Source organism: Leptosomus discolor, chromosome 5 (genome assembly GCF_034619465.1).
Source record: "Leptosomus discolor isolate bLepDis1 chromosome 5, bLepDis1.hap2, whole genome shotgun sequence".
Taxonomy (NCBI): Eukaryota; Metazoa; Chordata; class Aves; order Leptosomiformes; family Leptosomidae; genus Leptosomus; species Leptosomus discolor.
Genome location: NC_141395.1, coordinates 2,921,765 through 2,947,799, shown reverse-complemented (window position 1 = coordinate 2,947,799; position 26,035 = coordinate 2,921,765). Strand labels below are relative to the sequence as shown.

At 43.1% G+C, this 26,035-nt stretch overlaps 1 protein-coding gene across 2 annotated transcripts in view; it reads left to right on the top strand.

Annotated features, from left to right (window-relative positions):
* The window catches only part of EPC2 (enhancer of polycomb 2), a 49,555-nt gene that overhangs the window by 6,127 nt on the left and 17,393 nt on the right, over positions 1–26,035 (top strand). For both annotated transcript variants that reach the window (XR_015183494.1, XM_086465185.1), the window contains exons 2-6: positions 11,953–12,112; positions 20,002–20,147; positions 22,891–23,097; positions 23,889–24,037; positions 24,324–24,456. Coding sequence is in view for 1 of the 2 variants with exons in the window: in XM_086465185.1 (XP_086321311.1) it covers positions 11,953–12,112; positions 20,002–20,147; positions 22,891–23,097; positions 23,889–24,037; positions 24,324–24,456 (795 nt within the window). In the remaining variant the exon portion in view is untranslated. The remainder of the gene's footprint in view (positions 1–11,952; positions 12,113–20,001; positions 20,148–22,890; positions 23,098–23,888; positions 24,038–24,323; positions 24,457–26,035) is intronic.

The window sequence follows — 26,035 nt, the reverse complement described above, 5'->3', positions numbered from 1 at the left end:
TGCATCGTTGCTGCAGGCTAGAGCGGTGTGTATGCATGGGGTCAGTTCAGCCCGGTCCATGGAAGCTGTCTTGGCTTGTTTGGGTGCCTGAGTCCTTAGCGGAGAACAATGGTATCTCCGCGGGTGTGAATGGAGAGTCACACCTCAAGTCATTATGCAGGCACTTTCCCTTATGGGTAGGTTTCCTCAGGATGAGGTGTCGTTGAATGACAAAAGCTTGGGAGAAGGTTTTGAAATCTGCCTCTCTGGACTCTGCCACTCGGCTCTGGTACGTCTCAAATGTAGGTAGCAGTTTTTCCTCTTCCTTTAATTCAAGAAAACCTCAGAAAGAAATACCTCGGGCAGCTTCAGTTGTGCTTTGAGTTATGTGGTGCCAGATCTCGTTTTGTTCCTGCTTGGCAAAACCGAGCAGTCGTCAGCTTTGTACAGTTTCTGAGATCAGTTGGGATATCCCGTTTGAATAGTTTAGATCAACAGGCATTAAATCTGCTTATATTAATCTTGGTTTTAATTATTTTTCATAAGAAAGACCATTTTGATTGGTGCTGGACATCCAGAAGGTTATTTGTAATTTATTTGGCCAACAAAGCTAATAAACTATGCCTTGTTTATACTTAGGTGAACAGTTATGTGCTTTAGCATATTTATCATTCTGATTGTTCAAGTTTTTAAAAGGTAAATAACACATTTAATACGTACATAAACAAAACTTCAGTTAAACCTTAGGTGTCCCAGAAGCCCTTGGTGGTGAAGATTAACTGTAGAACTGAAATTTCTGTAACAATTAGGGAAGACCTGGACCACAGCTGAATTACTGTGTATGAAAAGGAATAAGGAGAGAAAAGAGTTTTATGAAACTAAAAGTACTATCAATATAGACTGTTAGAATTTTGCATTTAATGTTGACTAGTTCTGAGTCAAAGAAACTAAGTATTTTAGAATACACTATTTTAAAGCTTTGATTTTAATCTGTTTTGCAAATTCCTACTTGTTAATATATAATAATCACCTTATAGTGTTACTGAAGGTGTTGGGTTAAAATACCGTCCCTCTTCCTAACAGAAATGCTCTAAATACAAGGGAGCAGAAGTTTGCAGAAAAAAAATACCTGAGTTCTTGTTTTCCCGAATTTACATTAGTGCAATTCTGATTGATTAATGTGTTGATACTAATGAAATGCCATAAGAAAAAAGAAGATAATGCTACACCTGATTCTCATTTTTTTAAGAAAACCAAACAACCTTATTTCTTCAGAAATAAACCAACAAGGAAATGCCTGGAGCAAGAATTTTGGACTTCATTAGATACAAGTACGCCTTTGGTCTGTTATTATTTTAAATGCACCCTTCAGAGTGGGAGGAGTAGGTGAGCCGATAGCAGAGTTGTATCCTCGCCGATGAGCTTCTTGGCAAAGAAGAATGCCACCCCCCGGTGAGTGTGTGAGGGCAAAACTGGGGTGCTTTTGTGTGACGGACTGACTCCTCTGGTCTCTGAAGCGAGGTGAGCTCAGCACCTCACCAGTGTGCCTGCTTCAGTAGAACTGTTCTCCGTAAGGTATTCCTCACGCTTATGTCCTCTTCAGCTGTGGGAAGTTAGGGCTCACCCAGCGTGCCTTGTTGGACTGTTCTCCGGTTCGTTAGATGTCACTTTTCCATCGGTTTTCCCTGTCAGTGTAAACTGTTAATCTCATCGTGTCCCCTGTGACACACAAAGTAGTTCATGTGCGCGTCAGTTCTTAGCCAGCACGCTTATAGATGCCACCTCCCCCCTTTTCCCTAGTTGTTTTCTGTTGTTTACATTTTAATTTATAATTTGGGTTTCTTAGCTTTCTGCCACTTTTATGGCTGCAACTCACACTTTTTATCTGTTTGACCGGTTTGAGTTGCATAACAAAAACTGTTTCTACTTTGAAGCAGCCTGGTAATGTCTGCTTCCCCAGCGCTGAGCTTGGATACGAACAGAATGCTGGATGTCTTGCAGTGGTATCCAGTGACTAGACAAGTAAGATAGACACTGCTCTTACAGAAAGTTTTAAAAAAATAATAATTTATGTTTCTTGAGTTCAGGGTGTTTGAGTTCAAATGGAATTTTGTAGTTAATTTTGAATGAATTTTAATTCCTACCAGTTACTCTGTATTTTGTGTTTTGGTTTTTTTTTTTAACCTTTTTTTTCGGTTGTTCTGCCTTTAGAACCAATTTCTGGTGTCTCTTTTTTTAATAATATGATGGATTTCTGTTTTGTTCATCAGGTCTTATCACTTTGGTGAGGACATTTGTTTTAAAAACTCTGTAAAAAAGGAATTCCGTGGTATTGGTGTGTGTGCCTCAGATAAAAATCCATAATGAGAGCTTTGGATGTTACTCCTAGAAAGAAAACGTAACACAAAGTCAGAAGGTTAAATGCACAGTGCAGTAAGAGAGGGAGAGGTGCTGGGAGCAGCTCCTTCTTGGCTGTGCAAGTTATCCCTGAAGCTCCCAGGAAGGGGCCTTGGCTGGTGAAGATGAAATGAATGGGCTCGCTGGGTGCCGGGGCTCTTCATAACATCGATGCGAAGGCAGTAAGTTCTGCTGTGACTGCAGAAACTTGTTTCTAAGGCAGATCTTTCATGTCAGCAGCACGTGCTCGCACCTCTTGAGCTTCGGCTCTTGTAACCAGCATTTAGGCTTCTGGATTAGCAAGACCCTGCTTAGCAGGACCCACCTTGTGTGGCACGGGTAAGAGCTGATGATTTGAAAGACCAGGTCTTTAGTATTAAGGTAATGCAGTTTCTTTGCTAACAAATACCGTAGAGCAAGAAGCCTCAGACGTCTTGAGCAGCTTCACGTGAGGTTTCGGTGCTGGGCCTGGGAGCGGTGGGTGTTGGTCGGCCACCGGTGGGTGACACAAATCTCTGACAGGGGGGAGAAGTGAGGCAGCAGCAGCCTTTCCCTCATCCTTGTGGCCTCCCAGCAAGGCGGTGGGTCCCATGGGGAGCTGTTACCGGCTTCTGTTGGGGAATTTCCAGTCTTCCCTCCTGGTGACTCTTCCTCTTGTAAGGAGCGCGGTTTGGTGACTCCTGGTCACGTGAAGGCTTTGATGTGTGGAGCCAGGGATCAAACTGAGTTGGATTCTGTGTGTAATACTGTATTTAATGAAGGGGAACACTAGTTGTGGTGGAAGCTCAGCCTCTTAACATACACTGTGAGGCTAGTTACGTGAAAAATAAGAAGGAATACTTAGATATGTAGGTGTGTGCCTTTCCATCCCCGTGTGTCTGACTTGGGACGGTGGAGTTATGCTAATTAAACAGACTAAAGAAAATAAAAAGGGATTCCTCGGATGGAATTTGTTAACTGTCTTTTGTGCCTGAGGTTGCACGTGTTGCCTGGTGAGTGATACAAATGTGTACAAGGAGCCAGAGGCAGACTGCTTTCTGCGTCTGTGACCAGGCCTTACGGGGTTTGTAGCCACCTCCTCGTAAGGTCATGCAAGGGCATCTTGGGGGAAAAAACGGTTCTGCTTTTCAGGAAACGTACGTTTCTCATGCGGTACCGTTTTCAGCCTTTCCAAAAGGAATTTTTAATAATTCAACTTAATTCATTGTTATAACAATTCTGTTTTTAATAATTCATTTATATTCACTTTTTGGCAGACTGGAAACTTGTATAATTAAATGTAGCTTTAAAATGTGGTGTTCAAGTCTGGGGTTTTTTTTGACATGTCATAAACAGTGACAGTTTTGTGTCAATGATATGTTCATAAATAGCAAACAGTCATTGTTTATACGGATGAGAGATTGCTCATAGGCTCCTACATTACTGCTGTCCCACTCAGTAGGGCAATGTTTGGGATGTCTCACAGTTGTTTCATGTCCGTTATTACAAAGGATGATTGAAATGGCATTGCTCGCTTTTTCTGCGCTGAACTGATTTAGGGAGTTTGGGGGTGGTTTTGGGTTTTTTTTTGGTGCTACAAGGTTAGCTAAAGAAACACAAAAATGATTGCTTTATTCTCTGGTCACCTCTCTTCCCCCTGTGCCTCCGTCAGTGTCTCGTGGGCTAATTTCCACTCTTACTACCAAGCTTGTCTGTAGTCACTCTATAGTACTGAAATTGGCTTTAGTCAGGCTGCCAGAGAGGAAATGAAGGAATTTTTTTTTCTGTCCAAACTGGATTTCTCTTTGTTTAGCTGCATGGCTCCTGTGTAGACCTGTCTGTCTAGGCACAAAGTGTCATCCAAGGCTGTTGGGCTCATTTTGGAGTTGCTGGTGGCCCTTCTGTTGTATTGCTTCAGCCTGCATCGGCGTTCTTGAGGGAGCATTCAGGGGGTTTGTCTGTAACCGGGTGGTTGTGGGTCAGGGGTTCACAGGGTGGCTTGTCTTTGGTCTTCAGATAGCACTGGCATTGCTTGGTGACATTACAGTTGTTGAAGAATGGGAAGAAAGGGACAGAAAAGTGGTGGCTGTGTTTTTGTTTTCTTTTTTTCTTTCTGTGGAGATATTAGTTCACTCCCTTCTGAAATAATGGTATGACTTCAGAGTATGTAAATAATAAAAACCTTACCCATTCCAGGAACTTCCACTAATTTTAGGACAGAGCAGTAGTTTGATCCACTCTGCCAGCCGCTCCTTCCCTGAGCCGTCTGTAGCAGCAGCCTGCCGTTAGCACCCCGGCAGCACGGAAGGCAAGTGCGGGGCAAGTACTGCTTGTGATGAGTTAAAAAGGGCGGGGGGTATCGCGTTGGCAAAACACAATACGGCCAAAAGCGAACCCAGAAGTGGGTCCGTGAGACCTTTCCACTTGCGAGGAGGGCCTGATTCTGTAGCTTCTGCTGCTGCTTGTGGGTTTTGTTGAGCTTCCTCCCACGGAGTGTTGGAAACCCCTCAGGGAAACGGGGAGGAGTTTCAGTCCTATAAAGCAGCTTTGCTTTGGGGGCGTTGGTTTGAACTCCGGGTGTGAGTTTTCGTTGTTTGCCCAGCTCACTCCATTACTTCATAGCTGATGTAACCTTTTAAGGGGACACGGTGTAGCAAGAGGAGACAGGTCTGGTTACTGAATAGATTAATTCTCCCGTTGGATCAGTAGAAGAAAAATACATGATCAACAGTGCTAATTCACTAAAATACTTGCTTTTAAAAATAAATTGGAAATGAAGCAATGAGTTTCTCCTGAGATGTTCGTGGCTGTCTCGAGGGTGAAAATTGCTGTGGTGCACAGACAGGTTTCCTGCTCTATACATGACTCCTTAGTTAGCGGTTTGCTGTCCCAGGGCAGAGGAGGGGAAAGAAAGGAAAACGGGTCTGTAGGTATTATTTTATTTTTTTTGTTCCTCCTCCCCTCTTAAGCCTTTCAGTTGCTTAGATTCACTTTCCCTTATGATAGCACAGGAAGTCAGTCGTACTTCAGGTAGCTGTTTTGTTTAGACTAAATTGACATGTACAGGAATCGCTTTAAAAATAAAATAAATTTAAAAAGCTTTGCCAGTAAGCTGCTAACACCCCGGGAAGAGGTTTGTCCCATTGGTGTTTGGAGACAAGTGAGTCCTTGATAGAAAATAGCAAGCTCTTTCTGCACCGATGTGGATAAATATTCATTGGCCATGTTTTTTCTGGCAGTTAAGGATTGAAAGGGTTAACCGCAGGAGGAAACAAAAGATGGTGCTCGAGTTTACACTTTTGTCTTGGAAGTCTTTTGTAAAAAGGCCTGTGTGGGCACAGAGGGAGTAGGTGGGGCTGTGGTTTTAGGAGGGGGGGAGGCTTTTGATCAAAGTAGCTTTTGAGCTTCATGACACTTTTCTGCAAGTGCTGTCAACAAGCTTTCTAGCTGCGGTTGGGGCTTTGCAAGATGAGTCTGCACATTCCGGATGAAAATTCTATACTTTTGGTTTCTGAATCTCCCTATTAAATATTAAAATGTCAATTTGTATTTTCTAATTTGAGTGTAATGTTAAGCAAGTAGGTTCTCTAGGCTTTAGTAAGTTTTCCTTGGTCTCTTTTCTGTAATGGTGTTCTTGCTTGCAGGTAGATTAGGAGGCTGACTCCAGGTGGGCCTAGAAATAGCTTGTTTTGAGTAGGTAAAGCGGTTAACAAATTCACTTTTCCATCGTACTTACAGTGGAGTGCTATGGAGTTAAAGCTGTCTGTCTTGTTAAGAGAGTTGATTTCAACAGCTAAGCTGTGGTATGGTGTGTTTTGTTTCCCTGGGGTCTCAGTAACATCTGTCAAGGTATTTCTGTCATTAGTCTACAGTCTTGCAAACACCTGATGGGTCACCCGAAGCTCTCTTGTGAAAGGAGTGGCAAAGAGGAATTCTTCTCTTAAATAGTGTCACAGTGAACTGCGGTATGTTTCATTACTTTCTACCTCACAGAGTAAATGTAGACATTAGTCGGTGAATAAAAGGTGTGAAATAACCTTTTAAAAAGTTGTAGCATCGCTTGTATGGTAGAGTTTTAAGGAATGAAGGAGGTAATGGATGTGTTGAGTCCTAAGGGTTCATCTTCTAGGGTGCCTGTATCCAATAGGGAATTGTTCATTGCGGTTTCATAATTAAGACAGATCAGCTTTTTGGTGTGAAGATGATATTCAGCCATAGGCATCCCCAACCATGCTGATCCAAAAAACTAGCACATTTATTGAAAGCATGATAAACTCTGTTTCAGAGAGAGTACTGTGGGGAATGGCAGCAGGGAACTTAAAGGATAAGGAGAAACCCAGACTTGTCTGTATGAGCGAAGTGCTCTGTTTTGCAACAGCAGAATAAAAGAGTATATTTTGGTAAATATAGTTCTAATGGGTGCAAATAATGTTTGGTATTGATCATGGTTTCCCTTAAAGCTTAACAAGAGTAATCTTCAGAGGAATATTACCTGTTGACTTGTTACTATGTTACATTTTTCATAGAATCACAGAACAGTTTGGGCTGGAAGGACCTTAAAGACCATCCAGTTCCACCCCCCTGCCCTGGGCAGGGACACCTCCCACCAGACCAGGTTGCTCCCAGCCCCATCCAGCCTGGCCTTGAGCACTGCCAGGGAGGGGGCAGCCACAGCCTCTCTGGGCAGCCTGTGCCAGTGTCTCACCACCCTCACAGTGAAGAATTTCTTCCTAACATCTCATCTCAATCTCCCCTCTTTCAATTTGAAGCCGTTACCCCTCATCCTGTCACCGCACCCCCTGATCCAGAGTCCCTCCCCACCTCTCCTGCAGCCCCTTTCAGCACTGAAGGCCGCTCTAAGGTCTCCCCGGAGCCTTCTCTTCTCCAGGCTGAACTACCCCAACCCCCTCAGCCTGTCCTCATGGGGGAGGTGCTCCAGCCTCCTGAGTGTCTTTGTGGCCCTATTTTTTTTATTTGTTGTTTGGTTTTTTTTTTGTTTCCTTGAGACCAGTGACAAGTGGTGACTCTCATAGTGAAGAAACTCCAGACAGAAAGTTTGGAAAGAACATGAAACCCGTGGTGTTTCAGGGATGACAGGACACAGCAGTGAAGATCTGTTGCTCTGATTTGGACTTTGAGGCTGGTTCTGCACGTGTGCAACCAAAGCCAGGTATTTTGGGGTAGCAGTGTTGCAGGATTTTTTTTTGGTTCGCCCCTCCGAAGACAAAGGGAAGCGAGGATTGGAGTGTCTCTGTATGGGTTCAGAGGCGTGACTTCAGGCCTTGTTCTGGACTAAGGCTGATACTTGCTCTGTCGGCCCTGTTGTGGGTGACTGTTGGGTCATTTGGAGCAGAGCTTCGAAGGTGGTGGTGTGAGACCGGTGGGTGCTCTTCTGTGCCTCTCCGCACGGAACGGGTGGATTCGTGGTGGCAGGGCAGGCTGGCTACTCCAGGGAAAACACTGGATTAGACAAAGCCAGTGACATGAGCTGTTTGCTGTAAAGTGTTGTCAGTGCGGTGCTGGTACAGTGGAGGTACGTGCATGGCTGACATGCATCTGGAGAGATGGATCTTTCGCTTGGAGAACAATTTTATTTTAAGGCATAAATATGCTGAAGCGGCAGTATTGCATATACTAAACATTTAGTTATTTCTAATTCTGTTATGCTGTTAGTTGAAGAAATAGTCCAGTCTAAGCTGTATTTGTTTGAAATCTTTTAGTCATGCTAGTGAGAAAGGTTTGGATATGCTTTTTAGGGAATTAGTGGGTAATAACTCCTTGTCAGGTACTCCTTTTTATTCCCATGGCAGCATGTTCTGTTTGCAATCATCACTATTTCCTCTAATAGTCACTTATTTTGTATGAGATCTTTTTATCTCCCCTACTTCAGGATGAAGTACAAGTTGAAATATGGTATGTGTCTTTCAATGTGGTTTATGTCTTTCAAAACCATAAGAAAAGGTGAAAAATGGACGAAAAGGTGTATTGGTATACCAGTTACAAAATGTATCTTTAAAAATGGTTTTTCAGGTTTAATAAAGCCATTTAATTAGACCAACTGTTATATAAAAGTCTTCAGAGTTTGTTTAAACAGAATTGTTTCGGGAGTTAAAAATTGTATTTTCCTTAACTTCATGTTCAGTAGAAAGATCTCTCCCCCATTCGAAAAATGACATAGCTTATCTGTCTCTTCTGAAGCCCTACTGTTTGATGAGCGACAGTAACACTGCTAAGCCTTCTCTGCTTGAAAGCTGTGTTATTCTTGAAGGCTTTTTATAGTAAAGTGAGTACTAACACCTATTGTCAGATTTTCCTTGGGAACTCTTTGTACGCTTAATAGCAGCGTTACAAAAACTGAGAAACCGAACTACTCATCTACACTGTGTAATGGGCTGTGGAGCCAAAAGATGGGTCGAGTTCTGGTTGCTGTTTGTCTTTCTTCATTACTTTTCCTGAAAGTTAAACGTTATTTACCCAATTCATTACTTAGGCTACTGTGGACGAGAGTGGCTTCTCTACAAGTTATTTAATCCTGTTTTAGAAGAGTGTCTGGGTTGGTTTGATTTCGGGGATGTGGTGCAGAACGACCCATGGGTCAGCTTCAGCTGGTTGGCTCTGTAAGGAGTGCGTCCCCAGCACGTTTGTCAGCGACCCTGCGTTGGGAGGAGCGGTTGGCTTGCCGACAGTGGAACCTCTGTCTCAGCAGATGCTGCAAAACTTGAGGACTGAAGCGTTGTGGAGTTAAAGCTCACAACTTCTGTACCTGGGGCGGAATGATAATGCTGTGTGTCGGTACGGGCGGGGAACCGCCTGGCTGATGAGCAGCGCTGATGGGAAGGAAGGACCAGGCGAGGGGCCAGCAGCGCGCGCACGCTGTGTGACTAAGGCATGCTAGAGACTGGGCGATGGTAGGGGAAGTGCAGCTGCAGGTGGGGAAGTTTTGCTGCTCCTCCACTTGTCAGCGGTGGGGCTGCTCTTGGAATGCTCTTTCCTGTTACTCTGCCTTTCCAGAAATTTCTCAAGTTTGAGAAGTTGCTGTTAAATGAGAGAAACTTGAGAGAAAATGGAGAAATTGTTCTCAAATGTTGAGAAACTCTACGGTGATCTGTCAGTGGGCTGCTGGAGTGGCTAAAAGCTTAGACCGTAGCCACTCGGAGAGAGGGCGAGTGAACCACTCATGGTACTTCTGGCAAAAGAGGGTTAGTACGTCGCTGAAACAGGTTACTTAGAGGGGCTGTGGGAACTGGGGGTTTTCAGGACTTGAAAAAGTCATGGCTGACCTATCTCGAGTTGGAGAGAATCGTCTTCAAGTGGGAGTTGGACAGATAACCTCCACAAGTCCTTCCTAACAGCATGTCTTGTGTGGTTAACTGCTAGGAGACGACTCTGGGGACATCAGTTGAAAGCAGGACTGTAATGAAACAAATTCTGTTTTAGTTGAATGACCTCCCCAGCGCTGTGAAGCGCTCCAAGACACATTTTAATGGCGGAGTGACAGATTTACTTGCTGTGTAGTAACTCAAGCAGATCACACCAGATATTTGATTGCATGCTTGTCTTAATTCTAATAGCATTCACTTGGGAGCCTGGTAGTTTGATTTAATGTTGCTTTATCTGCTACAGGAGATTCCCAAAGCTGCTCTTGCACTGGTTTGTTATATTCTAATTTTGCAGAAATCTCATTATTTGCGTTTCTTCAAGATCTTATATTTAAGAGGGTATAACTTACTAAATACCATTTACATATTTTTAAAGACCTGCTTTCATTGATTACCCTTTTTTTTAAGTAACGTTCTGTAGTATTAGAGAGGAAGAAATCCTGCTCTTGAGAGAATTTACCAAGTGTGTAGCAGAGAATCTCTGCGTGCAGGAGATCTGCCAGGCTGCATTGCAATCGAGTTACCAAAATGCTGGCTGGTTCTCCTGTTTGTGGTGGTGATGTCTGGCCCCTTGTGAGGCTGCGTAGTCACTGCTGTGGATTGTGGGGAGGGGTACCCCAGAAGACCAAAGGAGAGGAGGTAAGAGTAGCAAAGTCTTTCCCTGCCCCCCCAGTTCAGAGCAAATACTCTTTCTAGCAGTCAGGTCTGTGGGAATGGCTGGCAGATAACCGGGAGCCCCTGGAATGGGCAAGGTAAGGTGGTGTAGATCTGTGACAGAGCTGAGCTTCAATTTCAGGTTGATACTCTGCTCTGTCATCTTCCCACCCCTCAAATTTTGGAAGCTGGAGGCAAGAACGCTGCAGTGGGAGAGAACAGTGAAAGGAGAAGGAAACTATCAGGCTCCAGGTTCTTCTAAAGAATAGTGGTTAATCTCTAGGAGACGGCCGTTTTCTTGGTTTATATTTGGCTGCACGGATGGAGAACTCGTGACTTAACTTTCCCAAGTAAATGGCTGTGCTGATTTCGGATCTTGTCCTGGTGAGGACCACCACTCTTCCTCTTTACTGGACACAGAGAGGGCAGCACGTGCCGACATAGCCATTTGGAATCTCAGCACAAGACGTTTTTGTAATGATTTACATGAGTACACTGCACCGGAGGGTCTGAGGCATACACGTACCCTGTACAGCTGCCAGCCTCTGGCTGGAGGAGGGAGACGGCGAGAGGGGTGGTGTTCAGAATCCTCCTGCCATCTGCCAGGCTGCCAGAGAGGCTCCTCTCCTGGCCAGTCGGTTTGTATCAGGTGTTGTGCAGACTGCACTGAAATGATACACAGGCAGTACCATGGATCAGAATCCTGCGTTTGTCCTGGTTTTCTTTGCCAGAGATTAACACGAGTGTCATGAAAAATCTTTGAGGGAGAAGCCACGAGTTAGTACTGACTTGCAGCAGTAGATAAGTTCCACTGAGATAACAAATAAAATGATGCGTGAGAATATTTTTGTAAATTAATACACTCGTTGTGATCGGTGTTTTACTTGAAACGTTTCCTCAGCAATTGACTCCTGTCCTGTAAGAATGAAATGAAGCGATACTTGTTCAGGGAGCTGTGCTTTTCAAGTGGTGTTCTGTGAGGACTGCTCTTTCTGTAGCGCTTAACTAGCTGAACTTCTGAAGAGAGCAAGCCAGTAAGCATTGCTGGGTAGACAGGAACGATGAAATTAGCTATTCTTTTGATTTGAACCTGTTGCTTATAATACTTTAAAGGACTTGCTGTGCATCTGTTAACTGATCTGGCATTAATCGACTCTGACAGGTTTTGATGGGTTTGGCTAATACCAGCCCTAATTTTCTACTAAGGTTATTTTGCGTAGTTTGAATGTTTGACTTTTTCCCAGTCTGGTAAGAGGGTGTGGGCTGTTTGAACAGAGGGTTCTTTTCATCTGTTTGTAGTCCTGCCTTACATTCACTGGGGCTCCAAGATTCCTGTCAGATAGTAACCCTCAGTATACTAAATGATGGAGAACACATCTTCTCCCATCAGCAAGCTGGAAGGAAGCATTCTGCTGTCCTCTAAAATACAGCAAAGCCTCAACTCTCTTATCTGGGTCTGCTGGAGAACACCAGGAAAACAGTGGGAGGAAAGGATGACTGTCTGTACATGCGCTTCTGTATCCTGATACCTGAATAAACAAACTCTTGCATTTTCCTCTTGCAGGAACATCATTTGCAACGGGCTATCTCAGCACAACAAGTTTTCAGAGAAAAGAAAGAGAGCATGGTTATCCCAGTCCCCGAAGCGGAGAGCAATGTCAACTATTACAATCGTTTGTATAAAGGAGAGTTCAAGCAACCAAAGCAGTTCATTCACATTCAACGTAAGTTAACAAATGTTGGGTTTGTTCCTCCCTGCCCTGGCCCCCCCCCCCCCCCCCCCCCCCCCCTTATTTAAATTGAGTAGACTTCAAACAATTTTGAAGAAAAAGTTGCTACGGTATTCAGAAAGTGGGAGGACTCAAAAATCCAAGGGAATTTATATAGGTAAATTCCAGTTTTTCGTGCTGTGTTTGTTTATGGGCTCAGTGCTGATACTGTATGTCCACGTGCAGAAGCTGGCAAGCCTTATCCTGTCTGTTGATGGTCCAGTATTGCTGATCAAGCCTCTTTTTTTTTTTTTTCTGTCCCAAATTCTGAGAAGCAATAACTGAACTAGCCTAGCTGCCTCCTAGTTGCTTATACTAAGGCAGGGAGCAGAAGAGGGGTTGTCTTCCTCGTTGGATGAGTCTGGAATGGCTGTTAACTCAAAAGTTCTATATAAATGGAGATCAGTAAAATAGAAGAGTTTTTGTAATGAAATCAGCCTTCATTCTACTGTAGTAGCACAGTTGAAACTGAACCTTCAAGACCTCTACCAGTGGAGTTCAAGCTATTCACTGTAATAGCATGGATGGCTTCTGGGCTGTGGGTAACGGTTATTTTTCTCTGCTAAAACTGTAAGAGTTCCCTGTCTGTGGGGAACTCTGAGCTTACTTTATAGATAAAAGGAGGTATTCTTTTGCTTGCTATGTCTTAAAAGATCTAATTAATTCATTAATCTAAAGCTGTAGTTGATGATAGTGGTCTCTGGATTAGTTTTAACACTTCTTATGGTTGATATTCTGTTGACAGGTGACACACATCTATAGTTCGCTTGTTCCTTGGCCCACAAATCATGTTTGTCCTTTGCAGCATGTGGTTCTCGGGGGTTGTTTTCTGACTTGGACCTCTCCCAGGAGTTATCTTGGTAGCAGAACCTTGGATTCAGTCATAGCAATGGCTTGTCAGTGTTCATGATAAAGCACAAATTCAGTCCTGGGTCTCTGCAGAGAAAACTCGTCTCATCCCTGGTTCGTAGTTTTCACTCTTGGTTGTATGGAAGGACTATCACATATATAACATACAGGGGTGTGCTAAAGCGCCTCGAACGGAACAAGGTCCTCGGTTGTTAGGAGGCTTGTGCAGACAGTGGTGATCTTCCTGAACTTCATCTTGCCAGGCAGAATGCGGTGATAATCCGTGTGCTCTTTTTTTCCCAGCTGCCTCAACAAAAGGCTGTTGATCTGCATGTAGGTTTGAGCAGAGGCAGTATTTTATGTGTGTGTGTGTCTTCTGCTCGTAGACATAATAGAACTGAAGCTAGGCAGAGGTTTTGAAGCCCAAACCCAGCTGTATGTTGAAGATCCTTGCATCATTTCTCACCAACATGGTGAAGTCTCCCTTTTTTCCCGTGTGTTTACAAAATAAGAAATTTTTGGAAATAACATGCTCAGGATCCTCTGTGATACAGTGGAGATCATACTGGTAATGTGAGAAACGAGCAAAAGGAAATCAAGTATTTCTCTGCTTAGTAGAAGAAACAAACCTGCAAGCGAGGCAGGTTGAATTAACTGAAATGAAGCTGCTCAATAAGGAGGGTATTTTATGTTTTTCTTTGTTGGACATTGCCAGAAACACTGTAAATATTGTTAATAAACATGTCTCAAGGCGTTAAATAAATTATGCCAAAATGTTCTTTGTCTCGTTGAGACTCACAGTCTTTCTGGACAGAGTTACAGAAAGTATTTGAGCTGAAGGTAAACATCAGATACTGCTCCAAGATAATTTTTCCCACATATTCTGGTTGGAGTAGGTGTGATACAAGGCAGCTTTGTGCTTCATAAACTGCTTAGAGATTCTGTTTTAATGCTGAAAGCACGAAGAGCAACAATACTTACTTTGGCCAGGGAAGTTATGTAAACTGATAGATGCCAAGAGGCTACATACTGTAATCCATATTCACTGGTGGTTATTTCTAGCAAATCATGTTTTGCTAGTCAAGGATTTTAGTATTTTCAACTTTACCAGTATAATTCTTTTATTTAGGCCAGTGGTTCCGAGCAGAGAAAAGTTAATTTCTTTGAGCGTGGAGTACATGAATAAGCATGGTTCCAGGTATTAGTTGACGTACGTAGCACCAACTCAGGTGACTTTGAATCTAAAACAGAAGCCTTGAACTCTTCTAATTATTCCAGTATGCTTAATAATTTTCCAAGAGTGTTTGTCGTTTCAGTAACATGGAGATGCATTGGAAGTTACTAATATGCGTTAAAGAGAAGTTGTTAGTACCTAGTACCTATGCTAGTCTTCTAAGTGGATGTAAAAAAAAATCAGTGTCCCTAACAGAAACAATAAGAATGGAGCAAAAAATGTATTGTTAGCGTGTATATGTGTTTTACCTCTGTGTGTGTATAAAAGGTAATGATACCAAACTAATGCTTTATTGTAAGTAATGCAGTCAGATTATTCAAATATAGGTCAAATAATCTTTATTAAGTTATGTAGGATCAACTCTAGTCACCCTTTAAATTAAAAAAAAAAAAAAATGAATCGTGTGAATCACGTAAGTGAGAGTTGGCCACTTTTTATCTGTTCGTTGTGTGTTCCACATTTTTAGAGGATGCTGTAGCAGGGTCTGCCCAGGCTGCAGGCTTGCAGTCTGGGTGTGTAAAACGGGTATTTGCATGGTGTATGGGTGCGGGTGGGGAGTGCTGGAAGCTCTGTTCCAGCCAGGTGCTGCAGGCTTGCCCCTGAGGTGGTGGTTTGCTGCTTTGTTGCTCCTTTGGATGTGATTGCCATGATGTGCTGGTTCATTTGCTCTTGGTCAGCGCAGATGTATCTGCTGCCATCAGGATCAACACTGCCCGCTCCTTTCTGGTGGCAGTTGTGTTCACAGGTGAGCTAAGCCTGGGAAGTGGCAGAAAGCGTATCTGTCATTTTTTGGCTAGGTGAACCTCCATATTTATGTTTTCTGTCTTGGCTCATTGCGAGATTGTTGGCACGAGCGAGGTGGTAGGAGTGTGGTTTGCTGGGGAGGGAAGCTAATGGAACCGCTCGTTGGAGTGGTAACTCACACGTGTGTCAGCTTAAAGTGACTGTGAAACCACAGCCTTAATTTAGTTAGCTCAGTGAAATCAGTTAATTTGGTTAAGTTAAACCCAATTTAATGTAGCCTAACTTAAAACCAAATTACATCTCTGTAAGTTAGTGTAAACTCAGTTCCTGGGGGAGCTCAAGTAAACAAAAGCAAATCCCTCTGCCAGGTACTGCCGTCGGGAGTGGTTGAAGTGGCAGAGGATGTAAACTAGGATGTTGGTTTTGCAGCAGCAATTAGCAAGCCAGCAAGTTCGGAGCATTCACAGGAGGTAAACCTTGCTGGTAGGCTCACCGGTGCCCTGTCCCACGGCAACGGGCAGCGTGGAGAAAGGCGGAAGTTTTGGCTCAGGAAAACTAGATTCCACAGTCCCTCACAAGAATCTCCCAGGAATTATCAGGAGGAAGGGATATAGATATTCTGTTTTAACTACAGAAACTAGCAGATCGGTTGTTCTTAGAACACTAACTAGTAGCAGGTCACCTGAAATGCAGTGCTTTGTGGCCGAGTCTGGTTCTTCCCTGGTTCTTGCAGGCGTGAATGAACACTTGCATCTGTTGCTGTGGCAGGGGCAGAAACAGAGGGTGGTGATGGATAGTTACAGCACATAAACCACCTGTGGCTCATGATGGCTTTGGAAGCCAGCAAGCTGCCATACTAGAGGCCAACTCCAGGGTGAAAAATGGCTTTTTCTGGAACCGGTGCAGTTCGCTCAGTGCTTGGGAAAAGAAGAAAACTGGTGACGAAAGATGTCACTGAAAGTATGTTTCCAAGAGCAGTGATAGACGAGCTTCGGGGAAGGAGGACATTTCCATGAGTGTCCCAGAGGTGTGGCGAGCCAGCGTAGGGTTGGTTAACCCCTTATGCTTGGGCGCAGGAGTCGAAGGAAGAGCGATAGCCTCGTGCTTCCTGAGCCTCGGCCGCCTCCACAGGCTGCCGAGACGTTGCGACCTTCCTGTCTGCCTTGAAACAGGAGGGGGAATGCAAGTACTGCTCCCGTGGCTTCAGTGCCGTGACCCTGCAGCCTCTGTGTGAAACTCCTTTCAAAGAAAACAAACTTTTTATAACTACGGGTCATGACAAATAGTACAGGAACCGTTGCTAGCAAAAGCATTGCTAGAAGGTAGGAGAGCAGGGTATGGGACAAGGGCTGCTGCCGTTCCCACAGTACTAGTCTCTTTTGTGTAAGAAAATGAGACTGGATTTATTTGATGTAACTTGTTCCTGGCAAGTATGTGTCGGATAGGTTTTATCTTGTCATTTTGATTATTTGTCAAAATACTGTTGTAGAGTTGAAATGTAGGGTGTTTTTTGATTGTGTTGGGGTTTTTTTAATTATTACAGTTTTTTCCATTTTGCAGTTTTTCAGCACTTCACCTGTTATTCGTGAAGGCTCAAAATGACTGCGAAGAGAGCTGACGTTTTATCAGCAAATAATTTAGTACTACGTGTGAAGTTAGGTGGACTTGACATGTTCCTTAGCCAGTGACTCACAGGGGCAGAGGAACTGATACAGCAGCCAGAAGGAGAGGCTCCACTTTTCTTCTCGGTTCCACTTCTGGCTGCATACACCTCTGTGTCTCTCAAACTGGACCTGACATTGACTGGATGCCTCTGCAGACTGGTTCAGCTTGCTGACAGCGGGCAGTGAGAGGGAGGGACTCCCCTGCTTTTGGCTGAGGTGTGCCACAGGGTCACTTCAGATGCCGGCAATGCAGTAATCTGCCTTCTCTATTTGAGAGGGAGATCTCGCCATGGCATCACTTAGATTCATAGTGGGCTCCTGAGGATGGTTGGGCTTTTAAGTTGCTAGTTGATGGAATGGTTGGGCTTTTTCTTTTCTTCTTGCAAGTCTTGGGGTCTTCTGCTAGTTGCATCTCACGTGAGCCTGTCTGATTTTGTTGTGAAAGGTGGCTCAGGAAGGTGCATGGATGGTTCAAGAACTTTCAGTGACTCTTCTTTCCTCATTGTGGAAATGAAGGCAAGTTTAGGGGCGCTGCTTACAATTTACGGGCGAACAGCATCACGTCTTCTCTATCATAGGGATCGTCCTGCTCACTGATAATTCTGGTTTGGAAAAATTGGCTGGAAACATTTTTGTTGACAGGGTGTTACTGAATTACCTGCTGGCAGGTAATAGGCTGACTTTTTTTTTAGTGTAAAAGCAAGATCTGTCTGAGGGTAAACAAGCAGTGCCTTTTCTGGGCTTTAATGGATTTCTGTGCATTCTTACGACATCTGTAGGAACATGGTTAAACGTCTGTTTTTTGGAGTAGAGCGACCTACTTTACTGTTAGGAGAGCTCTTCCAAAATGATGGGAATATCTAGTCTAGAAAATTTTGGCCACCTCCCTCAGGCAGAGTTGTTCGAATGCGATTTCACAGCGTACATTAGGACTGTAGTAGTTCTGTAGGCTCTGGGGATGGTCTTGGGGTGGGGGAGACTTCTGCAATTTCCTTCTGGTGGAAGTGGCAGTTTATGCATAAGAGGTCATTGAATGACAGAAGGTAGTGGAGAGGAAGTGCAATATTGGGTATCCTTCCACAGGAGCCGTATGAGCTGCCGAGGTTGGACTTGCCTGGGAGAGCTCTGAAGAGTTTGAAAACTCCGGTGAATAGCAGGTGGAGTCAGACACGCTCAGTCCACGTTTGGGCAGCGGTCGGTGCTCTCAGAGAAGCTTTTGCCAGTGTCGAAAAGCAGAGTGGAGTTAAGGAGCGTGAGGGTTACAGCTCCGGTGGGACAGTTCACCCCATTTCGGTGTGTGGCCGATGTGGTGGGCTGTTGGTGCCACCACTCTGTGCTCCCAGGGGGCTCTGCTGGGACCACGCAGGAGAAGCTGGAGCAGAGCTTACAGGAGCTGCAGGTGGTAGGTAGCAGACTGGTTTCATCGAGTCAGCACTGATACTTGGCAGCCAGTTCATTGGTGTTTGGCTGGTCGCTGGTTGTTAGCTCCGAGCTGGATCGCGTGGCACTCGCCCCAGGTACTGCAACAGTCTCTTCTCTCGACGGCATCATCCTGCCTGGTGATGTTTTTAATGCAATTTTACAGAAATATGAATTTAAAAAAAAAAATAAATCTGACCCAGATTTTTATCTCAAAACTTTTGATTCCTACAGGCTGCCGCTGGGGAAGCAGGATCCGCTGTTGTAACCTGTAGTTTAAGTGTAATATACTGTTGTTAGTTGTTAGAGAGCTGCGGGTCGCGTGCCCAATGGCAGCGTCTTAAATAAAGTTGCCAAGCGACTCGTGTTACTGAATTGATATTGTTGGTAATTCCCCTGAATACATAGTTACAGCCTGTTATTACTAATTTTTTCTTGAAATAAATTTTTGTAGTATGTTTACGGGGGGTGTGTGTTAGGCCAGAGCAGTGTTCTGACCACATGGTGCGGTCAGAGTTGGTACGGTCGAGCACGGTCCCTTCTGAGAGGTGACGGTTTGCAGCTGGCAGTGGTAAGGGACTGCTTATAGCACTTCTGGGCTGTCTCTGCCTGAGTGTCCGTGTGTAGCCACAAATACTGGTGGTGGTTTAGCTAATTTATTGCATTGGAATACAGAAAGAGTGGTCTTAGGCTAGGCTGAGAGATGGGAAGAATATGCTACTTGCCACCTGTTTGTTGACTGGTTAGACCGTGGGAGAGAAAATACTATAATTTTCTGTAAAGATATTTTTTTTTCCTTAATGTTTTTCTTTTGCTCCTGGTCTTTCAAGTTCCTGTTTTAAGGTCCTCTCAAAGCACACTGGGAAGTAACAGAGGTTTTCTTGAAGGTAGCGCTCAGATACAGCCAGGAATTCAGAGCATAATGATAAGATAGTGCTGTTTGTCTAATAAGAATAGAATATATTTCAACAAGGCTTCACTGCTGTGAATGCAGTGACTTCTTGGCTGGATTATTCGGAGTGTTGTGGTTAGCGGTTCACGTCTTCAAGGTCGTCTTCGGTAAAATTAGCGTTTGACATTAAGAATTCTCACTGTTGTACGTGAACTGCTCATAGCTGTTGTAAAACGACGTTTCTGCCATGTTACCTGAATGGTGACTTCCTTCTGCTTTTAGTAGGAGCAGAAACGTTGTCCAAGTGTGCAAAAGGAGTAGTGCGATCTGTAACACAGACATGAGCTTTGCTGTGACGTCGGGAATTTGCTCTTTGGGGAGTAGGAGGAGTACTCAGGTTGTACATCTAGCATTGAGTTGATTTTGGAGAAAAAGTAACAATTCCCACAGGGAATTTTTTTGTGTTTTTACAGTTTGTCACACAGTTATATGAAGGAAAAAAAAAAAGGAAAAAGTCTAGTCTAGCAAGTATTTTAAGACTCTGAGTTTGTTGAACTATTTAAAAATGGGCAACTGAAATTCTGTTGGAACTGCAGTGTAAGTGCTTTTTCTCCAAGTCTGGGACTTGATCGAAAATTATCTTCATTGTTAAGAATCTTATCATGATATTCTGGAGGAGCTGTATTACAACTGCATTAAGAAGTGTTTTTGCTTTTGTTTTGCAAAGATACGTTAAACTTTCAAGGCCTCTATGCTGCTTTTTTTAACCTAAAGTTTTTTTCTTGTCACCCCTTCAAGCCACTTAAAATAAAATGGAAACTTCTTTGATTCCTCTCGTATTGGAAGTCAGAGGCAGGCAGCTTCCAGCTCTTGTCTTCCAGCTGTTATTTGGGGAAACTTTTTAGCCTAAAGGAAAAAGTGTTAGGGCAGAGATGTACTAGTCTGAAATTTTATCGGTGGTTTTTGATTTCTGATCGTACTTCCGTGGGTTGTTCTCTACCAAGCATCTCAGGTTTTTTGTGCATGTATATTTTTGTTTCAGCTTTTAATCTGGACAATGAACAGCCAGATTATGATATGGACTCTGAGGATGAAACCTTACTGAACAGACTAAATCGGAAGATGGAAATCAAGCCGCTGCAGTTTGAAATCATGGTTGACAGACTCGAAAAAGCCAGTTCTAGTCAGGTACTGTACTGTGCTACAAAATCACTGAGGTTTTCTGATTGCTGAGTTTTCTGGTGGGATGGTTCTGGGTGGGATTTTTTTTGTTTCTTTTTCCATTTGTTTATTTCCTTAAGGTTAACAGTGTTTGTGTGAGTCTGCAGTTACACAGAAATCACATTGCTGCCTCTTACTGTCCATATTGGTAACAGAAAAAAACAGGTGGGGAGGGAGCTTTTTGGGGGAGAGTTGTTTTTAAATTTAAAATTTTAATTTTAAATTAAACCATAGTGTGTTAGAGAGTACTGCTCACAAGATCTTGTTTTACCTGTGTTGGTATGGAAGAAGCTTGTGGTGATTGGTAAGTGTATAGATTCGGCTAGAAACGTGTATGAGAATCCAGATGCTTCGTTTCACTTGGAATTAGTGGACATTGAGTTCAGTTGACGTCCGAAGGCTGGAAACTTAAAAGCATAGACAGTGAAGCAAAGCATTTGTTTAATATTGAGCCCTTGGAGTAGCAACTGTACAGATGCAAGAAAGCTAGTTATAGTCCAGTTCAGCCTGGGAGGCTTGTTTCCTTGCTTTAGCAGCAAGGCCGTGCTGTGTATTAATTATTTTGACAGAAGGGCACCAATATCTTCATAATCAGTTCCTGAGGTATTCCAGGAGGCCAGTGTCTGGAGGAGGGTCTTAAAGCCAAAAATGTTACTCAGAAATTAAATCTGAAGCATCAGTTTCTGAAAGGCAAGTTTGGAATTGTTAGAGTTATTTCTTAGCGAGAGGAACGTTTTGTAGGAGTGAACAACCCGCGGCAGGATCCGTAGCTCTGCCTCAGTGACTTAACCTGATTGAGTTCAGTGCTCTGCGTTAGGAGACCAGAGTGTTGTATTCTCTGCGTCTTAGAGTAACTTTATCAAGGATTAGGTGAAGATTTCTTTTACTATGCTAAGAAGATGGGATGCGAAGAAAGAGATTGCCGAGTACCTTGGATGATGCTTGTTGAACGTGTGGGACTCGGATCTCTGAGAGCTTTGATGCAGAGACCCCTGGTTTGGCTTTCAGTTGCAGTGGTCGAGGTTACAAATTTCAAGATTAATTTTCATTGTTCTTCTGCTGGTTTCATCTTTCATTGCTTGAGTAATGAAGTTAAATTCAAGAACTGAAAGATGTTTTCCTAAAATACTACAAGAATATGGATTTTTCTCTGTGGGCAGCTGCCCCTTTCCCTTAAACGTAAATGACTCTGAAGCATTACAGAGGTGAAGAGTATTTTGAACTAGAAAGTGTTTATTTAAGGAAGTCCATGACACAAAAGGTCTTGTGTGTACATGAAGCATTGTAATTGGTTCTTATAACCAAATCCTTCTTGAAGGTAAGGTGTGTAAGGAGAAATCCTTTTTGGAGATGAACTCTGTGTGGGACTTCCCGGGTAGGGTGTTTTGCCTAACTTCGGTGATTGCGATGTCTGTGTTCAAGTTTCTTGTCAACAACATCAAACAAGATTGAAATTAGTTTTAAGCGATATTGACAGTGGTGGAATGATGTTTAAGTTGTGTATTCCCTACACACACAGTCATGTAAACTTTTACACATAGGTGGGGTGTGCTGGAGAGTGTGTGTGTCTGGTTACCCGGGCTAATTCCATCTTCAGTAGAGCAGATCTAAAATTATTGTTTTAGTGCTGCATGAGGTCATAAGCACAGAGGGATTAGTGACTTCTTTTTTTCTTTTAAAAACAGTTCAATATTTTTCTAATTCTACTGTAGATTGCAAGGGGCTTATTCTATTCTGTCTGGCATTAACACTTTTGTAGTAAGAGTGGTTACACTTAGGATATCCTTATTTTTCTGAAAGGAGTTGTTTCGTTTTGTTTTTCTGCTTGTCCTGATGTAGGGACAAGATTTAACATAGTTTGACATGTTGCAAAAACTGCAAATTTAAGTTGTTCAGTTGGTATTTTTCAAGTGATGGGGAAGATGAAGTGCTGACAACTTCTGTTTTGAGTAATACTGGAGATAACTATTTTCTCTTTATTTGATGAATGGGTTTAAGAGGATATGGCCATGTTAAACTAGTGTACTGGTTAGTCAATGATGGGGTTTGTGTTTATTTAGAGTCTGATTTCCATATAAAAAGGACCAAAAAAGTTACCATTTAATTAGCTGTGTTTAACTACCTCCTTCCTGCTGAAATAACTTACCTAAGAAGTGAATGTTTTTGTGTCCCTGGGCTGTAATAAACAGGGATGGTCATTATCCTGTTCTACCACAAAGTAAACATTTTGGGGGAAGAATTAAGAGACTAGTTTACTTCAGAATATATTCTGTCTGCAGTAGAATATCTTCTAGGGGGATCAACATTAAACTGCAAAGAATCATGCATTAATAATGGCTAACCAATAAGAAACTTCTTTTTTAGGGAAAAAAAAAAAAGTAGTCAGATTGAAGTGATTCCTAAATCATGATCTGCAGACTGTAGTAAGTCACTTGTATCCTGTGCTTGTAATTGTTTCAAACAGGGTTTTCAGATTTCATAATTAATTGATGAAGTTCTAGACTGCTGTATGGAAGTTGCTGAGAGGTGATGATGCTGGTTCAGAAAAGTTGGGAACTATTTCATTTTAGATCAATATTTTTTCCTCCCTTTACTCTCTCGTGCTAGGGAAGAATCCAGTTTATTTAGAAAGCGTACAAGAGTTGTGACCGTGCGGTGCACCACCACCCCACCCCCATCTCAGTTGCACCTTTTGGATCTTCTCTTTTAGCTTGTAACGCTTCAGGAAGCCAAACTGCTGCTAAATGAGGATGACTACCTTATTAAGGCTGTATACGACTACTGGGTAAGAAAGCGTAAGAATTGCAGGGGGCCATCTCTCATCCCCCAAATCAAGCAAGAAAAGAGGGATGGCTCCACCAACAACGACCCTTACGTTGCCTTCCGGAGGAGAACTGAGAAGATGCAGACAAGAAAGGTAACTCATCAGACTTCACTGGTTTATATTTGTCACTTCAAAGCCTGCGGTGACAGCGATCGTTGTGGTTCCTGTCCAGCATCGTGCGGCATCTGTCCTGTGGTACCCATGGGTATGGATCTGGTTGTCCCTGATAGTTGCAATATTGGATCACCCAGCTAAGTTTCAAACCTGCTGGACCATGTAGTCCATGTGTAATCCTTCAGTTCTCTACGGACTGTTTACAGTCTGTCCGTTTGCTGGAAAGCTGGAACGCGGAGGGCAGTTCGGCACATAAACAAGCAGATGTGGGACCTGCAAGGTTACAAGCTTCCCTTTCGGTGAGAAAGGGGAAAACGATCTTCCATTTGCCGTGGAGTAAATAGTTCAGGGTTTGTATTTGCAGCATGGATTGATTTGAACCAGGAAATCTGTAATTACTCAGCTTTATACATCAGCTTCGTACACGTGTGTACAGAACCTTGTCGTGTGCAGAATCGAGGTGAAAAACGTATTTTAGGAACCAAATCTTGAATTCCTTGTTCTGACAAACTTCTCCTGGGTTGGTAGGGAATCTGAGCAGGCAAAGCACGGGGGGAACCGGCTGAAAAGTTCTTTTTCAGCTTACTCTTAAAAGTGGAGTTTTGCTTGCTTTTTGTGGCTTTGCTTACCGACAGGGTTACACCTTAGGGAAAGCTGCTTCTGGGCGTGCTGGTGTGATTCTCACTTGCAGCAGCAGTGGGTAACTGCTTGTGCTGCTTATGCCTCACAGGTTTTGCTTTTGACTTGAAATGTGTTTAATCTTTCAATAGAACCGAAAGAATGATGAAGCGTCTTACGAGAAGATGTTGAAATTAAGAAGAGAGTTTAGCAGAGCCATAACAATTTTGGAGATGATTAAGAGAAGAGAGAAAACAAAGCGCGAGCTGTTGCATTTAACGTTAGAAGTTGTCGAGAAAAGGTAAAATTACAGATTATATCTGTAAGGAGTCATTGGTTTAATTTTCACCAAATAATATTTCACCAAATAATTTTGAAAACGCCTCCTATAGTTTATTTCTGTGTGGATGCTAGTCTTCTGCACACGTGCATGGCTGAAGACTTAACGTAGCACCATAAACCTCAGAAGCTAAGCCAGAAGGATTTTACACAGACTGTTGGCCTGTTTTGTGTCTTTCAAACATTTCCCAGTGGAAATGCAGTGTTCTATTTTGAATTGTGGGTTGTTTTTTTTTTTTTTTTTTGAGGTACCATTTGGGCGATTATGGAGGTGAAATCCTCAATGAAGTGAAGCTGAATAGACCTGAAAAAGAGATGAGCACAACTCCATCCGCTCTCCACAATGGAAATCATCACAAGGTTCAAGAATGTAAAGTTAAGGTAAGCTTTCTTCCGCTGCGAGTCACTTCATCATTCTTCTGGATACTTCCAGCAGATATTTGGATGGGAAAACCGAGTAGGAGGCTGCCATACTTGAAGGTAGGAGACAGGAGACTGCTGTGCTTGCTTCCAGTTTAAGGTTTGTTGTCCTTCCCACCAAAATTTTACCATGATTGGCTGGCGTTGCTCTGCGTTTCTGTAAAGGACAGTGTTGTAGTGATCTTCGTTTTTCTTCCCAGTTCTGTCCCTTTCCTTGTGATGTAGACACGAATGTGTTCCCTGGACTTCAGGACCACCATGAGATTGCAAAGTCTAGCGAATTATTTCTCTGGTAGCGTTGTCCATGGGTACTGACTGGCCCTCAGTGCAAAGATAGTCCTGGAAATACAGGATTTTACTGAATTACAGCTAGAATGCCAAAGGACTCTAGGAACTATTCTGAACTTTTTGAGTCATCTTTGATTAGTAACACTTCCAGGCACAAGAATGCAACTGTTATTTCTTGTTGACAGCTGGAAAAAGTCACAAGCAACTCATGTTTTAAAAAACACTTATTAGAATTCTTAGTAGTTTGTAATTGCTGAGGCCTGTAATACTCAGCAGTTTTACGCAGTTGTAAAACTGCTTTTTTTTTTACAGTTTTACTATAAAACTGTAAAATGCCTCCTGCTGTTAATACTGAGGAGGTATTTCTGTATCTGCCACTGCTTGGCCTCAGTATTAGGTAAGTAGCAAACGTAGGGAGGTGGAAGAGAGAGCGGCTGAATTTGGGAGCCTTTAGTTCCTGCGAAGGGGTGGAAGGCCGCTCTGAGAGAGCGAGTGCGGAGGGATGCAAGACTGGAGTTGCTGCATGGCACACCCTAGTTACGTTGTCGTTCTAAAACTAGTGAAGTTGTGGAGTGCTATACTTGATGCTACTTTGGCCAGGTCTTTTTTTTTGATCTGTACAGAAACCCAGTGCATCTAGTTTCATTTTTGTAATTGACCCTGTTGGTAATATCTGGAGAAGTAGCAATGTAAGAATAATCCATTGCTACAAGTGCTAAACTGTAATAGTTTTCTTTGTTCTTGTCTCATGAAGAAATGTATTCTACTCAAAAAAAAAAACACCAAAAAAAACCCAAAAACCCCCCCCCCCAAAAAAAACCACCTAAAAACAAAACTCACCAAAACCAACAACAAACCACCCCGATGCAAACCCAAGAAACCCAAACAAAAACCAAAAAAGGGAACTCTGTGTCTTCTGTCACTGTTCAGATCTGTAACCAAATCGGATCGTAATGTTTTGTGTACTCATGACGATCTTCCTCTGAGGATGTGCCTACATCTGTGCAGAGGAGAATAAAAATACTTTATTCTGGAGGATCCTGGTTAACCGTGGCTGTGACTTTATTTGCTGGTTCTGGTGATGTGCGGTTCCAGTAGAATTACAGGAAAGGTAGTAGTATAGCCGTAAGCAGCTTGCGCCACAAGCAGCAGTTCTGGGTTAGTGTTTTTAAAATGACTACTTAAGAATAAGGTCTGGGTGTTTTTTTGCGGTTAAGACAGGCATGAATTGCAAAATGAACTGCTTCCAATC